General features: G+C 36.2%; 2 protein-coding genes and 3 long non-coding RNA genes across 8 annotated transcripts; 1 reads left to right on the plus strand and 4 right to left on the minus strand.

Annotated features, from left to right (window-relative positions):
* Window positions 1–318: 318 nt before the first annotated feature.
* On the minus strand, window positions 319–1,973 carry LOC121981071. Of its 3 annotated transcripts, none has more exons than XR_006111733.1 (3): window positions 1,540–1,648; window positions 482–891; window positions 319–346 (listed from the first exon to the last, which is right to left on the minus strand). It is a non-coding gene; the product is annotated as an uncharacterized LOC121981071 (long non-coding RNA). The 3 variants fall into 3 exon arrangements; XR_006111732.1 differs by lacking the exon at window positions 319–346 and adding an exon at window positions 1,694–1,973 and having other exon boundaries at window positions 581–891; window positions 1,540–1,616; XR_006111731.1 differs by lacking the exon at window positions 319–346 and having other exon boundaries at window positions 581–891; window positions 1,540–1,687.
* Window positions 1,974–5,680: 3,707 nt separating this feature from the next.
* LOC121981088 lies at window positions 5,681–6,437 on the minus strand. The gene is made up of 2 exons (XR_006111738.1): window positions 6,118–6,437; window positions 5,681–5,982 (listed from the first exon to the last, which is right to left on the minus strand). It is a non-coding gene; the product is annotated as an uncharacterized LOC121981088 (long non-coding RNA).
* A 667-nt stretch (window positions 6,438–7,104) lies between these two features.
* On the minus strand, window positions 7,105–8,649 carry LOC121981084. The gene is made up of 2 exons (XR_006111734.1): window positions 8,515–8,649; window positions 7,105–7,424 (listed from the first exon to the last, which is right to left on the minus strand). It is a non-coding gene; the product is annotated as an uncharacterized LOC121981084 (long non-coding RNA).
* A 518-nt stretch (window positions 8,650–9,167) lies between these two features.
* LOC121981094 (pre-mRNA-splicing factor syf2-like) lies at window positions 9,168–12,977 on the minus strand. Of its 2 annotated transcripts, none has more exons than XM_042533454.1 (6): window positions 12,634–12,977; window positions 12,223–12,369; window positions 11,004–11,128; window positions 10,671–10,911; window positions 9,643–9,779; window positions 9,168–9,556 (listed from the first exon to the last, which is right to left on the minus strand). In XM_042533454.1, the coding sequence occupies exons 1-6, from the start codon at window positions 12,746–12,748 to the stop codon at window positions 9,329–9,331; spliced, it is 993 nt and encodes a 330-aa protein (XP_042389388.1). In that variant the 5' UTR covers window positions 12,749–12,977; the 3' UTR covers window positions 9,168–9,328. The 2 variants fall into 2 exon arrangements, with proteins under 2 accessions (XP_042389388.1, XP_042389379.1); XM_042533445.1 differs by having other exon boundaries at window positions 11,004–11,140.
* A 416-nt stretch (window positions 12,978–13,393) lies between these two features.
* LOC121981107 (putative clathrin assembly protein At5g57200) lies at window positions 13,394–19,555 on the plus strand. The gene is made up of 15 exons (XM_042533467.1): window positions 13,394–13,627; window positions 13,734–13,803; window positions 13,967–14,064; window positions 14,905–15,043; window positions 15,153–15,286; window positions 15,370–15,462; window positions 15,591–15,641; window positions 16,371–16,436; window positions 16,526–16,591; window positions 16,689–16,769; window positions 17,751–17,831; window positions 18,323–18,499; window positions 18,591–18,666; window positions 18,806–18,924; window positions 19,004–19,555. Exons 1-15 carry the CDS (start codon window positions 13,547–13,549, stop codon window positions 19,397–19,399), a joined length of 1,728 nt encoding a protein of 575 aa, XP_042389401.1. The 5' UTR covers window positions 13,394–13,546; the 3' UTR covers window positions 19,400–19,555.
* Window positions 19,556–19,841: the final 286 nt, after the last annotated feature.

Here is a 19,841-nt window from a genome sequence, read left to right on the forward strand (position 1 = left end):
AATATTTTCTTTCGGCGGATAAATGGAGTAAAACAGTTTAATAAATTTAAAACGATAAAGTAGGAACTTTCATTCAATAGAACAATAATCTAAAAACGCTGGCAGTTTAAATGAATTTTTACAAGTACTTTCTCCTAATAATCGATGAAAAACATTCATAGCGCCTGACTAATTATCTTCAAAATTAATCAGTTCAAAAATTGAATACCTGAATTAAAATAAAAAAATACAAATAGACACCTTGTTATGAAACACCCCTGAAACACATTTGGAGTGTAACAGTTTAATAAAACGCCCTCTAATGACGAGAGCATCTCCGAATAGCAGATAGTAACGCGAGCTAGTGCTGCAGGCATCTCATATGTGTAAAATGCAGTTAAAAATGTGATCAAGAAAACGTAGATAATAAATGTGTTCAAAGAGGATAAAAACGAATCAGCTCAAATTTTGATGAGAATCGCATAATAAAAAAAATTTGTACCGGCAACAAAAGATGAAACCGTTACGTGACCCCTCTAGGATGACCCCCATTGTCTGAAAGAGAGATAAATCACGAGAGACTTTGCACAACAACAATGCATACAAGTAGGGATTGAAACAATTCATTGACTTATAATAAACTGACAGATTATTGTGCAGAGGAAATTTATCCAGTAGCAAAGAGCAATACCATAACGGTTCTCCAAGGAAAATGAAGATAGAGAATATAGATAGACGCACACAGAAGTTTCAATTTAAGTTGACAAACGCTTTCGGGTGGAACATAAAGTGTAACTTTTCAATCTTCAGACGTAACTTGAAGATGAATCACTACGATTCGCTGGGAGGCTTCTCCTTTGGATGCTTCGAGCTGTAATGGTCGATGAGTTGATTATGATTTGCAAGTTGCACCTGAAAGAAAGCCAAATGTTTGAGAAGGCTGTTTCTTTTTGTGAGAATAACAAGTAGAAAAATGGAGCGTAGACAAAATTTGATGCATTCAATCAAAATGGCATCAATATGAGACAACACTAATCTAGCATTCGACCTGAGGGTAAAAAATTACTCTGTAGAAGAAGCACAAGAGGTGATCTCATAGAAAATAATTTGTATTACACAAAATATGAAAAATACAAGAGCATAATGATATCTAAAGCAGATGATTGCACCTTAACTACCAGTTAACTAATGTTGTGAGCATAAGAGGATATATTAGCGTTTGCCACTAATATTGCCAAACTCGCGACCTCAAGCCTGATAGGAAAAATGTTATAATAGTTCTACACAAAAGATAGAGAAGTAGCCACTATATCAGTCGGTTATATTTTTGAAATGGTGACAATACTGCTGGTGTGTGACTTCTATTCTTGTTATTGTGTTCCATGCAAGTGAACAAACACCAATCTTAGTTTGCTGTTAACAAATAAGTTTCATATGGAGATCAATTTGATAATTTTCTCAATTCAGATGGTGTATATTCTGCTGTCTCTCTCTCTAAATGTGTGTGTGAATTCACTAACTCCTGCTAAGAGAATTGTATCAAATGAATAACAATAACACCTGCTAGGAGAATTGTATCATCACACGCAGCCAGGTACGCTAAAACCTCGGAAGTCTGACATTGAAAGGATTTTCAACTGTGGATTGATACAGTTAAATAGCAAGTTTTATGCTACAGTGAGATAAGTTTGAAGATAACATAAAGAAAACAAACTTATATAGGAGAGAAGTCATTGTTCTAGTTTGATTATCTCCATCAATGATGTTTCATTATCATCATAACTGGTTATCCTTGTAGGTGCAGTAACTGAAAAAAAATATATGCTTCACAATCAAATTATATAAATTTTGTCAACCAAGATATAGAACCTTATGTAAAATTAAGCTTAGTGATCTCAATTAGGTCTACACCTATCATCCACCAAGTAAAAACAGTATCTCAGTGATTACCTCATGGCAGTGAAGATCCAAGATTTGTTCTTTAATTGTGTTGAAAGACAAGCATAAACAAGTCAAAAATATAGTCATTGGGGCGTTTAGGCAAATGTTTCTGGACATGCAAGCATATGCCAGCTACATTGGTTTAATTAAATGCCTAAAGGATTCTTGACTAACAGATATCCTGTCTTATCTGAAAGGTATGAAAATTCTACAAACATGATAGAAGTTAATATACAGCAAATTCATAAGACAGCATATTTTTCTGAAGTCCCAAAGATGCGGTTGAAGCATCCTCATACAAGGATGAATTATGAAATGTGGTTTTAAGAAATTCCTTTGCGTAGAAGATTTATCATTATCGAACTATGCTGATTTAGGAAATTGTATGATAATCAACCACAGAGGCATCATCACCAATATAAATACTAAGACCATAATAACATACTTCATATTATAGCAATGAACGACAAGGAGCAATCATCGCACTAATCCCAAATTACATTTTGGGCTCCTTCTTATTATGAGTGTGTTAGTCTCCTATGTTTAAGATATCGAATGTCCACTAATTAAGTGAGTTCTTGACAACTCATTTAATTAATATCTAAGTCCAAGAGTAGTACCACTCAACCTTATTATCATGTCGACTAAGTCCACCTGCAGGTTTAACATGACAATCTTTATGAGCTCCTCTTGAGGACATTATCAACCTAGTATCTCTAGGACATAGTTTCCTTCTATAATCAACACACACTATAAGTGATACCATTTCCCAACTTATCGAGTTTATTGATTCATCGAACTAAATCTCACCCATTGATAAATTAAAGAAATAAATATCAAACATATGTGCTTGTTATTATATTAGGATTAAGAGCACACACTTCCATAATAACTGAGGTCTTTGTTCCTTTATAAAGTCAGTATAAAAGAAACGACCTCAAATGGTCCTACTCAATACACTCTGAGTGTACTAGTGTAATTATATAGTCAAGATAAACTAATACCTAATTACACTACGACCTTCTAATGGTTTGTTCCTTTCCATTTTAGTCGTGAGCTACTGTTTATAATTTATAAGGTACTGATAACATCATCTTCTGTATGTGACACCACATACTATGTTATCTACAATATAAATTAAATGAACAACTACAAACAAATGTAGACAATTTGACCAAATGTGATTCTTTATTCATAATGAATGTTTACAAAGCTTAGGCTTTCAGTATACACTCCAACAATAGTGTCGCTGATATGAGGCATGGTCGACAAGCAGATCGTACGGTGTAAGCTTCTACTGTCTTGTCAGGGATATGCATATCCTGTTAAGGTATGGTGTCAGAGGTACTTTCCTGACAGATCCCTTCATACGACATATTGGAGAATATGGCCATGCCTCGAGGAGTGTGCGCGTCACCCACCAGGGCTCTATATAAAGGGGAGTCCATCACCGGCGGAGGTATGCGAGATTCATTGTTTACGCTAGAGTTACTGTTGCTCCACTTTCTTCCACTATTTCGGTGACTGACTTGAGCGTCGAAGAGTCAACACCGGGAACCCCTTCCCTGACTCGGCACTGACGTTACTTGTTTTGCAAAGCGGAGCAAGGTCTATAGCAGTCAGCGAAACTGTCACATCCTCCTAGCTTTCCACCTCTCCATTTTCGGACAGGATCAACCAGAGATAGAGGAAAAATATTTGAATTTATAAAAAAAAAAACTAAACTCAGACCTATATATTGAGTTGACCTGAGCCGATAATCTCATACTGCCAAGCAGAAAAGGAAAAGATGCTTAGGATGACTAAGGTGGCTGGAAAATTAAGTTGCCTTGTATATCCGACTCCCGACTCTAAGTGCAGACTTGCTACTATTGAGTACAAGTGTATACTTCTGACTCTTGACTTCGAGTGCATTCTCTTGACTCCGAGTGCAGACTCCCAACTGTCGAGTCCGACCTCGAGTGTCGACTCACCAAATCCTAGTCAGAAGAAAGAAGTCGAAACCTGCGTGATGTAGTTTCCTTAAAACATATTTATCCTCCTCTGGTTGTGCTTAAGTTATGATGAACATCCATTTCTCAGATACAATGGTAGAACCATATACATAATCAAGTACTGGTTATTCGTGACAAATTAAAAGGTACCAATTGCTATCATAGGCAAACCACCGAGCGAAAATGCATAGTGGAGAGAAGATTTGGGAGAATGACGGTGGATGAAAATCTTTGCTATTTTTCTCTCACTCCTTTGTTGTTGGAAGGGAAGCATTGGCACAACGGTAATGTTGTTGTTTTGTGACCTAAAGGTCATAGATTCGAATCTTGGAAAAAACCTCTTACAAAAAGAATGACTATACATAATGGGAGCTTCGTGCATCGGGCTAGCCCTTTACCCACACGTGAGAAAGATCTTCTCCCTATATATTTATTCATATTATACATGTATATGCAACAATATAAACCAACAATAAAATTGTAAAATTCTAAATAAAGTCTCATTCAGGACACATATATTCAACTATTAATTATAAGGATTTGTACATCCTAAAGTTCAATGCCTTGAGAAAAAACAGAGTGAGTTGACTATAACAAAAGCCTTAAGAAAACAGTTTCCAACTTAAAATCAACTAAATAGAGGCACTATTACAGACTGCTCCTTTTAAACCTGCAGATCGGCATGCCCATTAACTAGACCCTTAAATTAGTTTCCCAGATCCAAACTTTCTCCCTCTCTCTTCCATTCACAAACTCCTCCAACCCCTCCCTATTGCGATTTCAATATCATAGCCTTGATGACCTCCACTATCTTCACACAAGGAATCCCTGATGCGTGATTTCTCTTCCATTAACAATACTCTAATTACCATGATAGCTTGCAAGATTAAGAATAACAATACACATCCAAACTCTTGATGATAGAATTAAGAAACACTAATGACCATGATATCTCGCCAGATTAATAATAATAATAATAATAATAATAATAATAATAATACCAGTTGATGAGCTAATTGGACTTCATGATATAATAGAGGCCCATCAAGCCCATACTAATTCATCAGCAATTTATTGAACATTTAAATGAAAATTGTAAGAGAAATTTTATATTCAATAATTTGTTTATATCACATAAAATATTTTTTGGTTTTTCTATAAAAATTCTAAAATAATTATTAATTTCTTAGTCTATATATCAACTTCCACAAAATTACTGCGTATATTGATCCAAGATATAATAAACCTATAGTTTTATTTATATTCTATCAATCCAATCCAATCCAAGTTCACATTTATTATATTATTATTTTTCTATTATCAACTGATATTTTATCAATAAAATATCGGTCCCAAAAATAAATAGAATGAAACCGCACTTGAATTGATGCGCAACAAATATACAACCAAAAGAGAGCAAAAATAAATAATAGTCCTAAAATAAATACAAATATTTTGAAAAGTGAAATTGCCAATTTTATAATCTCAACTTCCAAACAACAACGATCAACCCTGATGAACTTGGAAGTCACGGGCGACAGTGGCGAGCAAAGCCTCCGTCTTGAATTCCTTTCCCTCACCGTTCTATCTTTCGGAGTAAACACCTCGTCGGGCATCATGACAACGAGTTAACAACAAGCACCAACCGAAAATAATAGACAATGAAAACATAACAATGTGAATAGATTGTCAAGAGTTAGCGACAATAACAGAATTTGGACAATATTTTCTTTCGGCGGATAAATGGAGTAAAACAGTTTAATAAATTTAAAACGATAAAGTAGGAACTTTCATTCAATAGAACAATAATCTAAAAACGCTGGCAGTTTAAATGAATTTTTACAAGTACTTTCTCCTAATAATCGATGAAAAACATTCATAGCGCCTGACTAATTATCTTCAAAATTAATCAGTTCAAAAATTGAATACCTGAATTAAAATAAAAAAATACAAATAGACACCTTGTTATGAAACACCCCTGAAACACATTTGGAGTGTAACAGTTTAATAAAACGCCCCTCTAATGACGAGAGCATCTCCGAATAGCAGATAGTAACGCGAGCTAGTGCTGCAGGCATCTCATATGTGTAAAATGCAGTTAAAAATGTGATCAAGAAAACGTAGATAATAAATGTGTTCAAAGAGGATAAAAACGAATCAGCTCAAATTTTGATGAGAATCGCATAATAAAAAAAATTTGTACCGGCAACAAAAGATGAAACCGTTACGTGACCCCTCTAGGATGACCCCCATTGTCTGAAAGAGAGATAAATCACGAGAGACTTTGCACAACAACAATGCATACAAGTAGGGATTGAAACAATTCATTGACTTATAATAAACTGACAGATTATTGTGCAGAGGAAATTTATCCAGTAGCAAAGAGCAATACCATAACGGTTCTCCAAGGAAAATGAAGATAGAGAATATAGATAGACGCACACAGAAGTTTCAATTTAAGTTGACAAACGCTTTCGGGTGGAACATAAAGTGTAACTTTTCAATCTTCAGACGTAACTTGAAGATGAATCACTACGATTCGCTGGGAGGCTTCTCCTTTGGATGCTTCGAGCTGTAATGGTCGATGAGTTGATTATGATTTGCAAGTTGCACCTGAAAGAAAGCCAAATGTTTGAGAAGGCTGTTTCTTTTTGTGAGAATAACAAGTAGAAAAATGGAGCGTAGACAAAATTTGATGCATTCAATCAAAATGGCATCAATATGAGACAACACTAATCTAGCATTCGACCTGAGGGTAAAAAATTACTCTGTAGAAGAAGCACAAGAGGTGATCTCATAGAAAATAATTTGTATTACACAAAATATGAAAAATACAAGAGCATAATGATATCTAAAGCAGATGATTGCACCTTAACTACCAGTTAACTAATGTTGTGAGCATAAGAGGATATATTAGCGTTTGCCACTAATATTGCCAAACTCGCGACCTCAAGCCTGATAGGAAAAATGTTATAATAGTTCTACACAAAAGATAGAGAAGTAGCCACTAAATCAGTCGGTTATATTTTTGAAATGGTGACAATACTGCTGGTGTGTGACAACTATTCTTGCTATTGTGTTCCATGCAAGTGAACAAACACCAATCTTAGTTTGCTGTTAACAAATAAGTTTCATATGGAGATCAATTTGATAATTTTCTCAATTCAGATGGTGTATATTCTGCTGTCTCTCTCTCTCTAAATGTGTGTGTGAATTCACTAACTCCTGCTAAGAGAATTGTATCAAATGAATAACAATAACACCTGCTAGGAGAATTGTATCATCACACGCAGCCAGGTACGCTAAAACCTCGGAAGTCTGACATTGAAAGGATTTTCAACTGTGGATTGATACAGTTAAATAGCAAGTTTTATGCTACAGTGAGATAAGTTTGAAGATAACATAAAGAAAACAAACTTATATAGGAGAGAAGTCATTGTTCTAGTTTGATTATCTCCATCGATGATGTTTCATTATCATCATAACTGGTTATCCTTGTAGGTGCAGTAACTGAAAAAAAAAAATATGCTTCACAATCAAATTATATAAATTTTGTCAACCAAGATATAGAACCTTATGTAAAATTAAGCTTAGTGATCTCAATTAGGTCTACACCTATCATCCACCAAGTAAAAACAGTATCTCAGTGATTACCTCATGGCAGTGAAGATCCAAGATTTGTTCTTTAATTGTGTTGAAAGACAAAGCATAAACAAGTCAAAAATATAGTCATTGGGGGCGCCTAGGCAAATGTTTCTGGACATGCAAGCATATGCCAGCTACATTGGTTTAATTAAATGCCTAAAGGATTCTTGACTAACAGATATCCTGTCTTATCTGAAAGGTATGAAAATTCTACAAACATGATAGAAGTTAATATACAGCAAATTCATAAGACAGCATATTTTTCTGAAGTCCCAAAGATGCGGTTGAAGCATCCTCATACAAGGATGAATTATGAAATGTGGTTTTAAGAAATTCCTTTGCGTAGAAGATTTATCATTATCGAACTATGCTGATTTAGGAAATTGTATGATAATCAACCACAGAGGCATCATCACCAATATAAATACTAAGACCATAAATAACATACTTCATATTATAGCAATGAACGACAAGGAGCAAAAAGAGAAACCTAGCATCGCAGTGCTAGCGTAAACAAGAACGAGGAATCAACCCATTCGAGGTAAAAAAAATACAGTTCCATCGGAAACGATTGAGTTTCCATGGAAAGGATAATACAATTAAAGGAAACCCGCCTATGTTATACCAAAATAGTATCTAAAGATGAGATTCTACTGATGACGCCTTCAGGCCCATATGAGAGGTAAAATTAATGCTTTACTAATCTTTTAATTGCACAGGATGGTCTTTGGATCAATCAGAGTCCACAACAGTCAATGAAAGAGGGGAATTATCCCAACTCTTATCACGAAAGAAAACGGGAAACGAGATTTTTGAACGAAAAAAACAAATACAGACAGTGATCTGGGAATCGAATCGAACTTTTGCTCACAAGAGCCAGGAGGAGGGAGGGAATAATTTAGTCGAACAATGAAGCAACGGAAAAAGCGATTTAGGGATCAGAGGATCGTAGGACCTTGCAGATGGGGCAGACGACCTTGAGACCGACCGCTCTCGCCTCGAGCTGGGAACCTTTCGGTTTCTGGTTCCTCTCCGCGTTCTTCCTCTGCGATTCGATCTTCTGCTTTCCCCTCGTCATCGTGCACTCCTCGTCTCGTCTCGTCTCCTCTCCTCTCCTCTCGTTGGCAACCGTCTGGAAGCTTCCGGATCGAAACGCGGGGCCCACATGCGAAGAAAAGGAACGGATCCAAAAGACGCCGAGCCCCCGATCGATCGCAATCGTACCATATAGGGTCAGGATCGGCCGTTGGATAAAGAATAAAAAAAAGCGGCCGTTGGATAAAGAGTAACAAAAAGCGAATACGGACAGACCGAGAGCAATTATCAAATCGCGCCCTTAATAATGAGAAATATCCGAATCGGCCTTCTATATCAGTAATTCTCAAAACTAGAACTATAATCTAAATAATGGTATTAAAAAAGATGTCTAGAATTGTGCTTAATAAGAGTTATACACACTGAGAAGTCACAGCAGCACAGCACCTTTTTTTTTTTTTTAATTTTAAATCCTCATTTCATTATTGCATATCCTAACCAGTAAAGTCAATATACGGGAAAACTAGCAACAATCTTTTGATAACTGAAGCAGTATTAGAGAATTTTACTAAGTACATTTCAACTAGGTATTTGATTAAACACAAAGTGCTAGAGAATACAACTTACAAGTCATCATAACGATTGCATACCCAAATGGCATAAAATTTTCAAATTAACATTGTCGATCCCAAATTGTTACACAATATAAGTATGTGCTCCATAAAATTAGCAAATTAATCTGGCAAAGCAGTTCCCCTTTCCAAATTATTCTTGATCTCCAAAGTGTATTTCCCAAACGCCCTCTCAATCTTCTTATTGAAGTGCTCATTCCTGTCATTGATCGAATCGATATCCTTCTCCTCGTGGAACTTCCGCCTCCTGCTGAATGACTTGCGTTTTGCATCCCTATCTTGAAGTTCTTTCACCATTCGATCAATATTTTCTTCAGGGGTCTTCGTCATCTGCACAATTTATACAAGTGTTAAATCAAAATATAATAAAGATTTTAACAGCTCTGGAAGGTCTAGCGTGTATCCAGTGATTGAACCTTGCCATACTGTAGACTAGAAGCCTCCCGATAGAACTCTGGATCTTCTTCCTTTGCTTTATTATATGCCTCCATATCACATTGAATGTTTTGTGTGCGCTTTTTGTGAGCATTATAAAGGGTTTTCTGATTAAAAACTGTATTAAAGGATAATAATCAATTAGCATATTGATAGACATAAGCCAGAATAAACTCTACTGAAGATTCATAGTATCTAAATCATCTATGTAGCCCTAGATACTATGTCCTAATAAATGTTAAAAGTACCTACAAAATTAAGAAAAAGGACCATATTCTCTCATCTCTCTCTTCCATGTATATTTTGTTATTAGTCTCAAGAACGGAGGGAGAAAGGGAGCCTTAGAATGATAAAGTTGTTGTCATATAACCTTAAAGTGCAATGCAGGATAAAGTTATGTACAATAGATCCAATGTGGTTCGACTTTTCCCGGAACCCTACATTGGTGGTAGCTTCATGCACCAGCCCTTTAGTCTCAAGAACCAGACTGCCCTTTAGTCTCAAAAACGGAGTGCAGGATAAAGAATTTAGTATAGTGGTTTTTCAATCATTAGCACTAATATAAATTGGAAAAGAGTCCAAGTGAAATATGACTAAAGGAAAGGGAATCAAACTAAATAATATAGGTTTGGTATTAAACAGGAATCAGACAAAGTTGAGGAAAAGGAATATTTGCTAGCATGACTTAATAGATCCAATGTATAGAATTGACCAAAGTCCAAGACCTGATCTCTATTTCCATAGAATACTGCAGTTAAATCGAAAGTCTCTTTAATAAAGCAGGGAAGCTGGAAGAATATAGATATTTCACATAATTGTTTTCATAATTGGATGCGAATTTTAAAGGACTCCTAATGGAAGTAGAATTGCATAGGATAACAGATTCAATAAAAACTGTATTAACTTTAGAACATTGCAGAGATCAAAGCAGCTTTCCACGTATGCTAACATAAATTATGATACTCACATGGACATAAATGAATAATATATAAAAACCTTCATATCTTACCATCCCAACCATGAGGAGCAGGATCTTTTTCCCACTTCTTATACTTTGCTTGAGCTGCCTCTTGCGTGTCGAGCATGTAAGCCTTTGATATATCCAAACCATTTGAATCAAGCAGCTTGCCAATCTTTTTCTTCCTTTCATCAAGCCATTTTTGTTTGGAGATGCCCCTTGTTTCTGTTGGAGCTTCCATCTTCTTCTTTTCAGCTACCATTGCCATCTGATTAGCCTTCCGTGCCTCATTCTGTAAATGTATCATTGTGATAAAATTAACTTAAAGATGCATTTCATATATATCAAGAATTACATCCAAAATGTACATGAGGGTGGTATTACCATCTTTAACCTCAGCTCGAACAACTTCTTCTGCTTCTCAGTAAGATGTGGCTGGCCTGATTCAGAATCAACATTGCCATCATTTTGTTCCACTTGATTTGCCCTTTCTTCTTCAACTGACACCACTGTTTGTTTATCTAAAATAAATTCATTAATCAATAGTGTTGTAGAAAAAAATCATAGATTAAGGAGAGGATACGTCAGTATAATTAATTGATTATGACTCAACCCATGCCATATAGCCAAACCCAATCATAACATGCCTTAGAGCCCTGGGAGAAGTACACATAGACAGATGAAATAATGGATCTGAGGGGAAATGGTATACCAGTCTCCAGATACCAAAGCTTAAAATACACACTCAACATAACCCATTGAATTGTTTCATAAACAACTTTCTAAAGTCAACGCAGACATATTTGTTGTTACATTAATCACAAGTGCTGGTAATGTGTGTACAAGTTATTGAAATTGTAATGAACTCAATAACAGTAGGGTGGAGAGTTGACAATATATTCAGTTAAGTGATCACACTTAACTTTACCTTTATATACCATGATTGAAAAGAAGAGATCATCAGTAATTATTTTTCCCTAAAAATCAAGTTGTTTGACAACTGAGATCTTGCATGATAATGGGCTAATAACAGCTAGTTACCACTGTGTTTTCTTGCCTCTTCTACAGAAGCTACTTTCATTGCTAGGGATACTCTATATTGTGTGCATAACAGAAACCGAAGTCTTTCATGCTCCATGATAATTATCCTGAGTGAGCCATATTATAGCTAGCAGATCAAACCCCACATGTCATCACAATATTTACCAACTTAGAGATTAAAAGAAGTTCTGCCCTGTGTGATATATGAAGAGAATATTGTGAAAACTAAAATCACAGATGGATTAGTAGTTTTAAAGAAAGAACACATTCAATTTTGCACAGAATGATTCGCTATGTTGATAGAATTAGGAAATAGCTAAGTAGTTTGTCATACATTAAATTTAAAGAACTCAAAAAATAGACAAATAATGAATGAGAAGCTTCACTATTTATGCATGAAGACGACACAAAGCAAGCATTAGACCAATCGTTCAAAACATTTAAAGAAAAGCACGCAATTCTATCAGTTTTATCTAGTTAAAAAAAATAGAAATTCGATTACTGACGAAAAAACATTTTTAAAAAATCCCTAGAAAGAGGGAAAAAAAAGGAGCTAGAGTACCTGATTCATTCCTTTCGATCTGAGCTTTTAAGTCAGCAATCCTCTTAAAGCAGTGGTCGCTGCACTCATGGTAGGGATTGGAAGCGTTTATGCAATCCGGGTGGACAATTCTCTCCTCTGGCTCCTTTGAGCTGTCATTGGTCTCGTCTAAAGACAAATCCAGCAAACGAACAACTATTAATTCTTCTCATCAGGGTAAAAAAAATGACCAAGAAAATAAAGATCAAGATTTTTGAAGAAATATGTGCTAAAACCTCTATATTTTTCATTCTCCTCGTGGATTAATCAACAAAACGGAAGAAGAAAAAAAGGGATCACATAAATCTTTGCATTTATGCTCGAACAATATCTATCATCAAAAGGGCGGAAATAGTTTTCCCGTATGGAGAAGAACAACTAGGAGCAACCTACCTTCTTCAGCGCGAGATTTGGATTCGGCGATTCTTTGGAAGCAATATTCGACGCACTCGTGGTAAGGATTCGAGGCGTTGATGCAATCCGGATGCACACTTCTTCCCTTTTCCATCCCTCTCTCTCCTTCGACTGACCTAGTCTTCGAGAGGAGAAATAGCAGACAAATTGAGAGCGAGAGACCCAAAATCCGATTTTCAGAGAGAGAGAGAGGGAGGGGGAGAGAGAGAGAGAGAGAGAGAGAGGGAATTTTTCGGATTGGCTTCTAGACTTAGTCCGCCTCCATGTCCTCGGAAGAAAAGGGGCGTGATCGTTAGGGAAGAGAAGGGCAGCGGGCCGAGTTGGGGCTTGGTTATTTTTTAATTAATTTATTCTTATATCAAATTTATTCAAAATTATTTATTAAATTAATTAAAATTTTACTTTTAATATTTTATGATTTAAATATATTAAAAAATTATATAATATTATTTAACTAATAAATAACTAAAATATTGTTTCTCCCTCTAAACCCATGTAATTAATTTTCACTTAGAACTAATATCGTCCGTCAGATTTAAGCAGGACGATCTTGTGCGATCACTCAACGTCCTCGAATCGATTTTCTAAACTGCGCCTATTTTTTGATAATTGTACACTGGTTGTGACCTTGTGGCCCGGGAAAAGAGGGCAAATGGAGCGTAAAAATGCGGTAGGATGGGGTAAGCATATCAACTCGAATCCCTGTTATAGAAAACCCGAGCGCGAGTTTGGAGGAGAGAGAAGGGGAAGCCGATGGTGGCGGGTTGGTAAGAGGGCTCGCGTTTGCGCATTGGTAAGCGATCGCCTCTCGTTCCCTCTCTTCCTCCTTTACCTTTAGGGATAGGAACGGTGAGGTTAGGGGGAAGGAGAAATCAAGGTCAGGACGGGGTGGATGGGGACATGGCGGAAGGCCTACGGAGCCCTCAAGGATTCTACCAAAGTTGGGCTCGCGAAGGTCAATAGCGAATTCAAGGTCTGTGATTCATTCCTTCAATGGAAAGTTTAAATCTTTATCTTAACGCGATGTATCTGTCTAATTTTTGTTTGCTTTATTTCTTCCTTCGTTGATTTGGTGCAAGGATTTGGATATTGCTATCGTCAAAGCAACAAACCATGTAGAATGCCCCCCGAAGGAGCGACACGTGCGGAGTGAGTGGTCCTTTTTCTGTTTGATCGCCATTTGTACTTTGCTATCCATAGGTTATGCCATTGAAGCTTCGTTCAGTTATTTAAAACTTCAATTCGTCCAACGCCCTTCATGTGGAGATTTGCATCAGGACCTTAAAATTTGAAGCTAATATTTTTGTTTCAGCGATTTTTGCTGCTACCTCGGTGGTTCGCCCACGAGCCGATGTAGCTTACTGCATCTATGCGCTAGGCAGAAGACTGTCCAAGACCCATAATTGGACGGTATGTGAAATCCAGATTCTCTAAAGCATGTTATTGTGACTTGTGAGTTTCGTTTTTGTTGAATCAATTGCTTTTGTTCTTCGTCTTACATTTTAGCTGTCATTTTCAATGGAGTTTCAGTAGTCGAAATGGCATGTAAGAAAGCACATTATACAACATTACTTTGTGAAAAAAGTAGATTATAGAATAGTCTGATTCTGAAAAACACAAACATAAAAAAGCAGTATGATACTTGATTTGTCTGAGTACTAGGATTCTAGCTATCCTTTGGATGTTCTTTGTTTCTGATCATATACCGAAGCATCAGGAATTTGTTTTGGGTGCTTTACATGTTGGTCTCTTTTAAGTTTCACAAATTTCGTGTAAATTCCAATGGCTGGAATCTCTGTTTTTGATTTTGATTACTATGGTTCAAGTCATGAAAAAAATAGCTTTTCTCTGCAAGCATTAGGGCCTTTAGATTGATTATTAGGATCTCATGTAATAGGGCTGCCCTCATCACATTTTATATATTTCATTATAATGTGAATTTTCTTAGTAAATTGAAATGACAAAATTGTGGTTACCTTTAACTAGGTGATATAAGGTACTACTGTCAAGAGTCTAGTCTCAGTATTGATAAGAAAAAAAAATTGTAATGAAATATTTATTTACCTTTTGACTATTAACTAGCTGAATTTGCATACAGAATTTTTGGCCACAAAAGGTAGCAAAAATCATATTAAGAATCCCATTATTTCCTCAGAAAATGGATGAGGAAACACCAACGCTCAACTTTATTTATTGTAGATGTTTATATGTAACTTGAAAGTGATCTTTAGTCTTGATGAAAATTTACAGGTTGCATTGAAAGCATTGATAGTTATTCACAGGACAATGAGGGAAGGTGATCCTACATTTCGAGAGGAGCTATTAAGCTATTCTCGTCGAGGCAGTATTCTTCAAATATCCAACTTTAAGGATGATTCATGTCCTTTGGGTGTGTTTCCTTTTCAATTCTTATAAAATTTAATCTCACCTTGTTTTGTTATATTTACAGTTATGAGGAAAAAGTACATGCATAATATTTAGTTTTCTTATTCCTGTAGCTTGGGATTGCTCTGCATGGGTACGAACATATGCAAACTACCTGGAAGAGCGACTTGAATGTTTTAGGATTTTAAAATATGATATTGAATCAGAACGTGTGATGAAGGCGACCCCACAGCAACAGTCCGTTAAGGTAGACTCACTCTTGTATTCATTGAATATGTTTGCTAACATTTAAAATCTAAACATTATTTTTTGTTTCATCTTTCTTTGCAGGGACATAGTCGAACTAGAACTTTATGTTGTCCTGATCTGTTAGAACAGTTGCCTGCTTTACAACAACTTCTCTTCCGTCTTATTAATTGTCAGGTAAAGCCTCTGCCACTAACAGTCTTCATATGCAACTAGAAGATTTTGGAAAAATTATTGGACCATGTTTCTTTCTTTTTACTCCATTTTTTTTGTTCCCTACCTTTGCTGTCTGGTTGAATTTGTAGCCTGAAGGAGCAGCATGTGGAGACTTGCTCATTCAATATGCATTGGCTCTGGTACAATTTAAATTGTCGTCTGCCTGTCTTTGTGCTAATATGGCCCTGGAGAGGCTAAACTTTCCTTTTCATGTATTTTTATATAATTCCATGTGTACTGTTCTACTGTTGGGTGTTTAAGTCTTGTTCTCTTGTGCTACTTTTTACTTGTCTTTATTCATTTTATCATTAATCAACTTCAACTTCCTTTGATATAGTACCTCTATCATTATTTGTGAATTGTGATACCTAGGTTTCAGAATAATGTAGAAGAATTGAGGGTATTAATGTGGATTTCTTACTTACAAGAGAAGTCTTTCTTCTTTCTGACAAGGAAAAAGAAAACTGGTTGTAGTAGATATTGGTTATGAGCAATGGTGTTGACTTTTCCTTTGTGCTGTCCAACAAAGTCAACATGCCCGTCCCTATTGAAGCTGCATACAATATGCTAATCCATTGAAGCTGCATATACATGCTAGTTGCTTCCATTAGCAAAGCAATCCCTTTCTAAACCATGATCCTCAATTTTCTCTTACATTTGTATTATTACTTGCACTATTTGTGGGCAATGTGTGCCAACACTTTTACATAAAAGATGTATGTTGACTCATTGAAGAACTAACAAAAGTAGATACTCATTTTATGCCATGAAGAAATAATTGAGTCAATTTTGGTAAATTTCTTATAGAAAAATCTAATAGTTCCTGCATATAAACATGAAGCTCACAATTTTCCTGTTTTATCTTTTAGGTTCTAAAAGAGAGCTTTAAAATATATTGTTCAATCAATGATGGCATCATCAACCTCGTAGATATGGTAATTCATTGCTTACATATATATTTAACATATCCTAACTAAAAGAGGAATAATTTCTTGAAATGAGTCTATAATTATTTCTTATGCAGTTCTTTGAGATGTCAAAATATGATGCCATCAAAGCACTTGATATATATAAGAGAGCTGGACAGCAGGTAGTAGTGTCCTTAGTTCATAATCAACAATTTCGATCAAAATATTCTTTAAAAAAGATTAATGCACAGTTGGATTGTTTTCTGAAATCTCATATAGGCTGATGCTCTTTCCGAGTTCTACGAATTCTGCAAACATTTGGAGCTTGCGAGGAACTTTCAGTTCCCTACTTTGAGACAGGTCTCGTATCAATCTTTCTTGGAGATACCTGTGGATATCTTGTTTTCTTACCAACTAAACTAACCAGAAGATCGAAGTCACAATTTTATTTCACTAGCATGATATGTTGGATTTTTTGGATTTTTAGCATTTCTTAAGGAGAGAGGATTTTACTTTTTGTTGGGCAAAAATGAAGGTGCCTTTTTTTTTCCAAATCATCAAAGGAGCGCTCCACTTTTTTTTATCAAAAGGGCGCCCCGCCCCACTATTAGTCATGTACAATACTACAATTACACAACTGCCCTCCAGTACTAAACTATCTCCTGCATAAATCTCCTATCCAATTTTTGAACCAGTTAGGCATGTTATAGCAGTTATACTGTAGTTGCTACACATGTTGTAGCAGCTACGGTTTCGTAGCGGCTACAATGTGGATGTTAAGTGAGCAGGTTGAATCCGCATTGTAGTAGCTACAGTTTCGTAGTTGCTATAATGTAAATTCCTACCAACGTTGAATAGATTAAGTATGCATTATAGCAACTATGAAACCGTAGTTGCTAGTAGCTACAAAACCGTAGTTGCTACAATGCGCTTGACTAGCTCAAGATTTAGGTGAGAGATTTAGACAGGAGATAATAGTATTGACGGTATTAAAGGGTATTTCAGAGAAATGGCGTCCTTTTGATAAAAATGGGGTGACCTTTTGATAAAAAATCAAAATGGGACGCTCCTTTGATGATTTGAAAATAAATGGCGTCATTTTGACTTTTGCCCCTTTTGTTTTCTTGATCATGAAGGGTATTTCAGAGAAAATGACTGCATCTCAGCAGTATCTTAAATTTTACTAACCGTGCTTTCAAAATTAATGATGACTACTTGAATAATAGTACCAAAATAGTGCTCATTTTCATGTTTAGAAGGTTCAATTCATCTTGGCTGACTATTATTCTACTTTTGCTGCAAAGTTGATTTCCTACTAACAGTCTATAATCTATATTCTAGCCACCCCCTTCATTTCTTGCTACAATGGAAGAGTATATCAGAGAAGCACCTGGAGTTGGGTCTATTTCATGTAAGAAACTGGTGAGTCATTATTTTAAATAGGTTAATTTTGATCTTAATGTTTTTTTTCCCAAAGATTTCTAGTAGCTCAATCAGTTTTAAGTTACTAATTCTATATTTTTCTTGAATTTTATATACTTAAATTTAGAAGTTTAAGGTCAATCAGAAATCATGGAAAAGCGCACACTTGAATCCAACTTCAGTTGATGTTTCCAAGTTTGGATGTTTACATGTCAAGTTGTTTGTATCCAACAACTTCTCGAGATCAATATCCTTTAAAAAATGCTTTTTAAAATCTCGACAACATGTTATTCATCCATTCATGCCCTAGATTACATGTCTTGGAAATCTTATGAACCATAATTTTAACTATTCAATAAGCTGTAGTTGCGAAGTTTGCTTTTTTACAGACTTGTGCCCGGTAAACAATAATACACCATATATATGGCTCCTAATATCATTCTTCAGAGACTTAAAGTGAATCCAAATTATTATTAATATTTTCAAACTAGGAATATGAAGAGAAGAACCTGCTAACTTACCATCAAGAAGAAGCTGCTCCCTTGGAAGAAAAGCCAGCTGAAGAAGAAAAGGAAGAGCCACCTGCAGTGGAGCCACCACCACCCGAACCCAAACCTGAACCTGTAGCAGAAGTTGAACCTCCACCTGCTACCACCGCAGACTTGCTAGTAATTTCTGTGCATCTTTCTACACGATCTTTTTCCCCCACAATAAAGCTACACCAGGAGAAACATAATCATCTCTTCACTCATAATTTAGGGCTTGGATGAAATAAATCCTGCTGCTGCTGATCTTGAGGAGAGCAATGCATTGGCTCTTGCCATAATTTCTCCAGGTGAGGATTGCATCTCTACTTCGCATAGTTGGCATCATACTCCACATGAAAAGGAACTTTAAATTCACTGTAATGTTTCTGTATTGAAAACATACTTGTGTTCCAAATCACTATTATAAATCATTTCTTACTTTTACAGGTGATGCTGCGAAGCGTCCATCAACCACCGACTTGTTTGCAATTGATTCTTCCGGATGGGAGTTGGCATTGGTCACTACCCCAAGCACCGGAACCAGCCAAATCGTTGAAAGTAAACTGGTAAATTTTGTGATCTAATGCCATCACAATCTACTCATCGCTCACCTTTCCAATTCAAACAGTTCATTTGGTTGTTCAGGCTGGTGGTTTCGACAAACTTTTGCTTGACAGCCTCTATGAAGACTCAGCCAGGAGACAGCAGATTGCCACAGCATATAACGGTGGCAGTATGGATGCCGATCCCTTTCACTACAGAGACCCCTTTGCTATGTCAAATGGCATTGCGCCGCCACCAAATGTGCAGATGGCAATGATGGCTCAGCAGCAGCAGCAATACTACTATCAGCAGCAACTGCAACAACAACAATATCCAATGTATCATCAGCAGCAATATTATCACCAACAAGTGCCGCAGCAAACGATGATGGTGCCTTACCAACCTCAACAGCAGATGGGCTCAGCCAATCCTTTTGGTGATCCAGTTGGTGGCTTCTCACCTGCTCCAGCTTCACATGGCAATCAACATTTTCTCTGAAATGGGTCATTCGTTTCTTTGTTAACCTTCCTATAAATTCATGGTTGCATAGTTTTTATAGCGATTTATGCAGCCCATTCATTTTGTGTCTCATTCAAAAGGTGTAGCTCCACAGGCAAGCAAAATTTTCTGAGGTTATTAACTTCAATTTTCTTCCTTAATGTCCATGATCGTATCATTTTTAAGGCGGCAATACGTATTTTGATTGATTCAGCACTTAAAAAAAAAAATATGAAACGATGACATTAGCAGCCTCTCAGGCTGTCCACTACCATTGGAAGGAAGGTAAAGCGGAAAAGTCCAAATGATCCGAAAAGTCCAAATGGTAAGCGCCTGAGCAGGGATCCATAGAGGCAATGAAACCTGATGTTGAGTCTTATTCTAAGCACTTACTACTGAACTATGTCTTTGAGAGCAATTGATTCAGCACTTAAACTAGGCC

Source organism: Zingiber officinale, chromosome 1B (assembly GCF_018446385.1).
Source record: "Zingiber officinale cultivar Zhangliang chromosome 1B, Zo_v1.1, whole genome shotgun sequence".
NCBI lineage: Eukaryota > Viridiplantae > Streptophyta > Magnoliopsida > Zingiberales > Zingiberaceae > Zingiber > Zingiber officinale.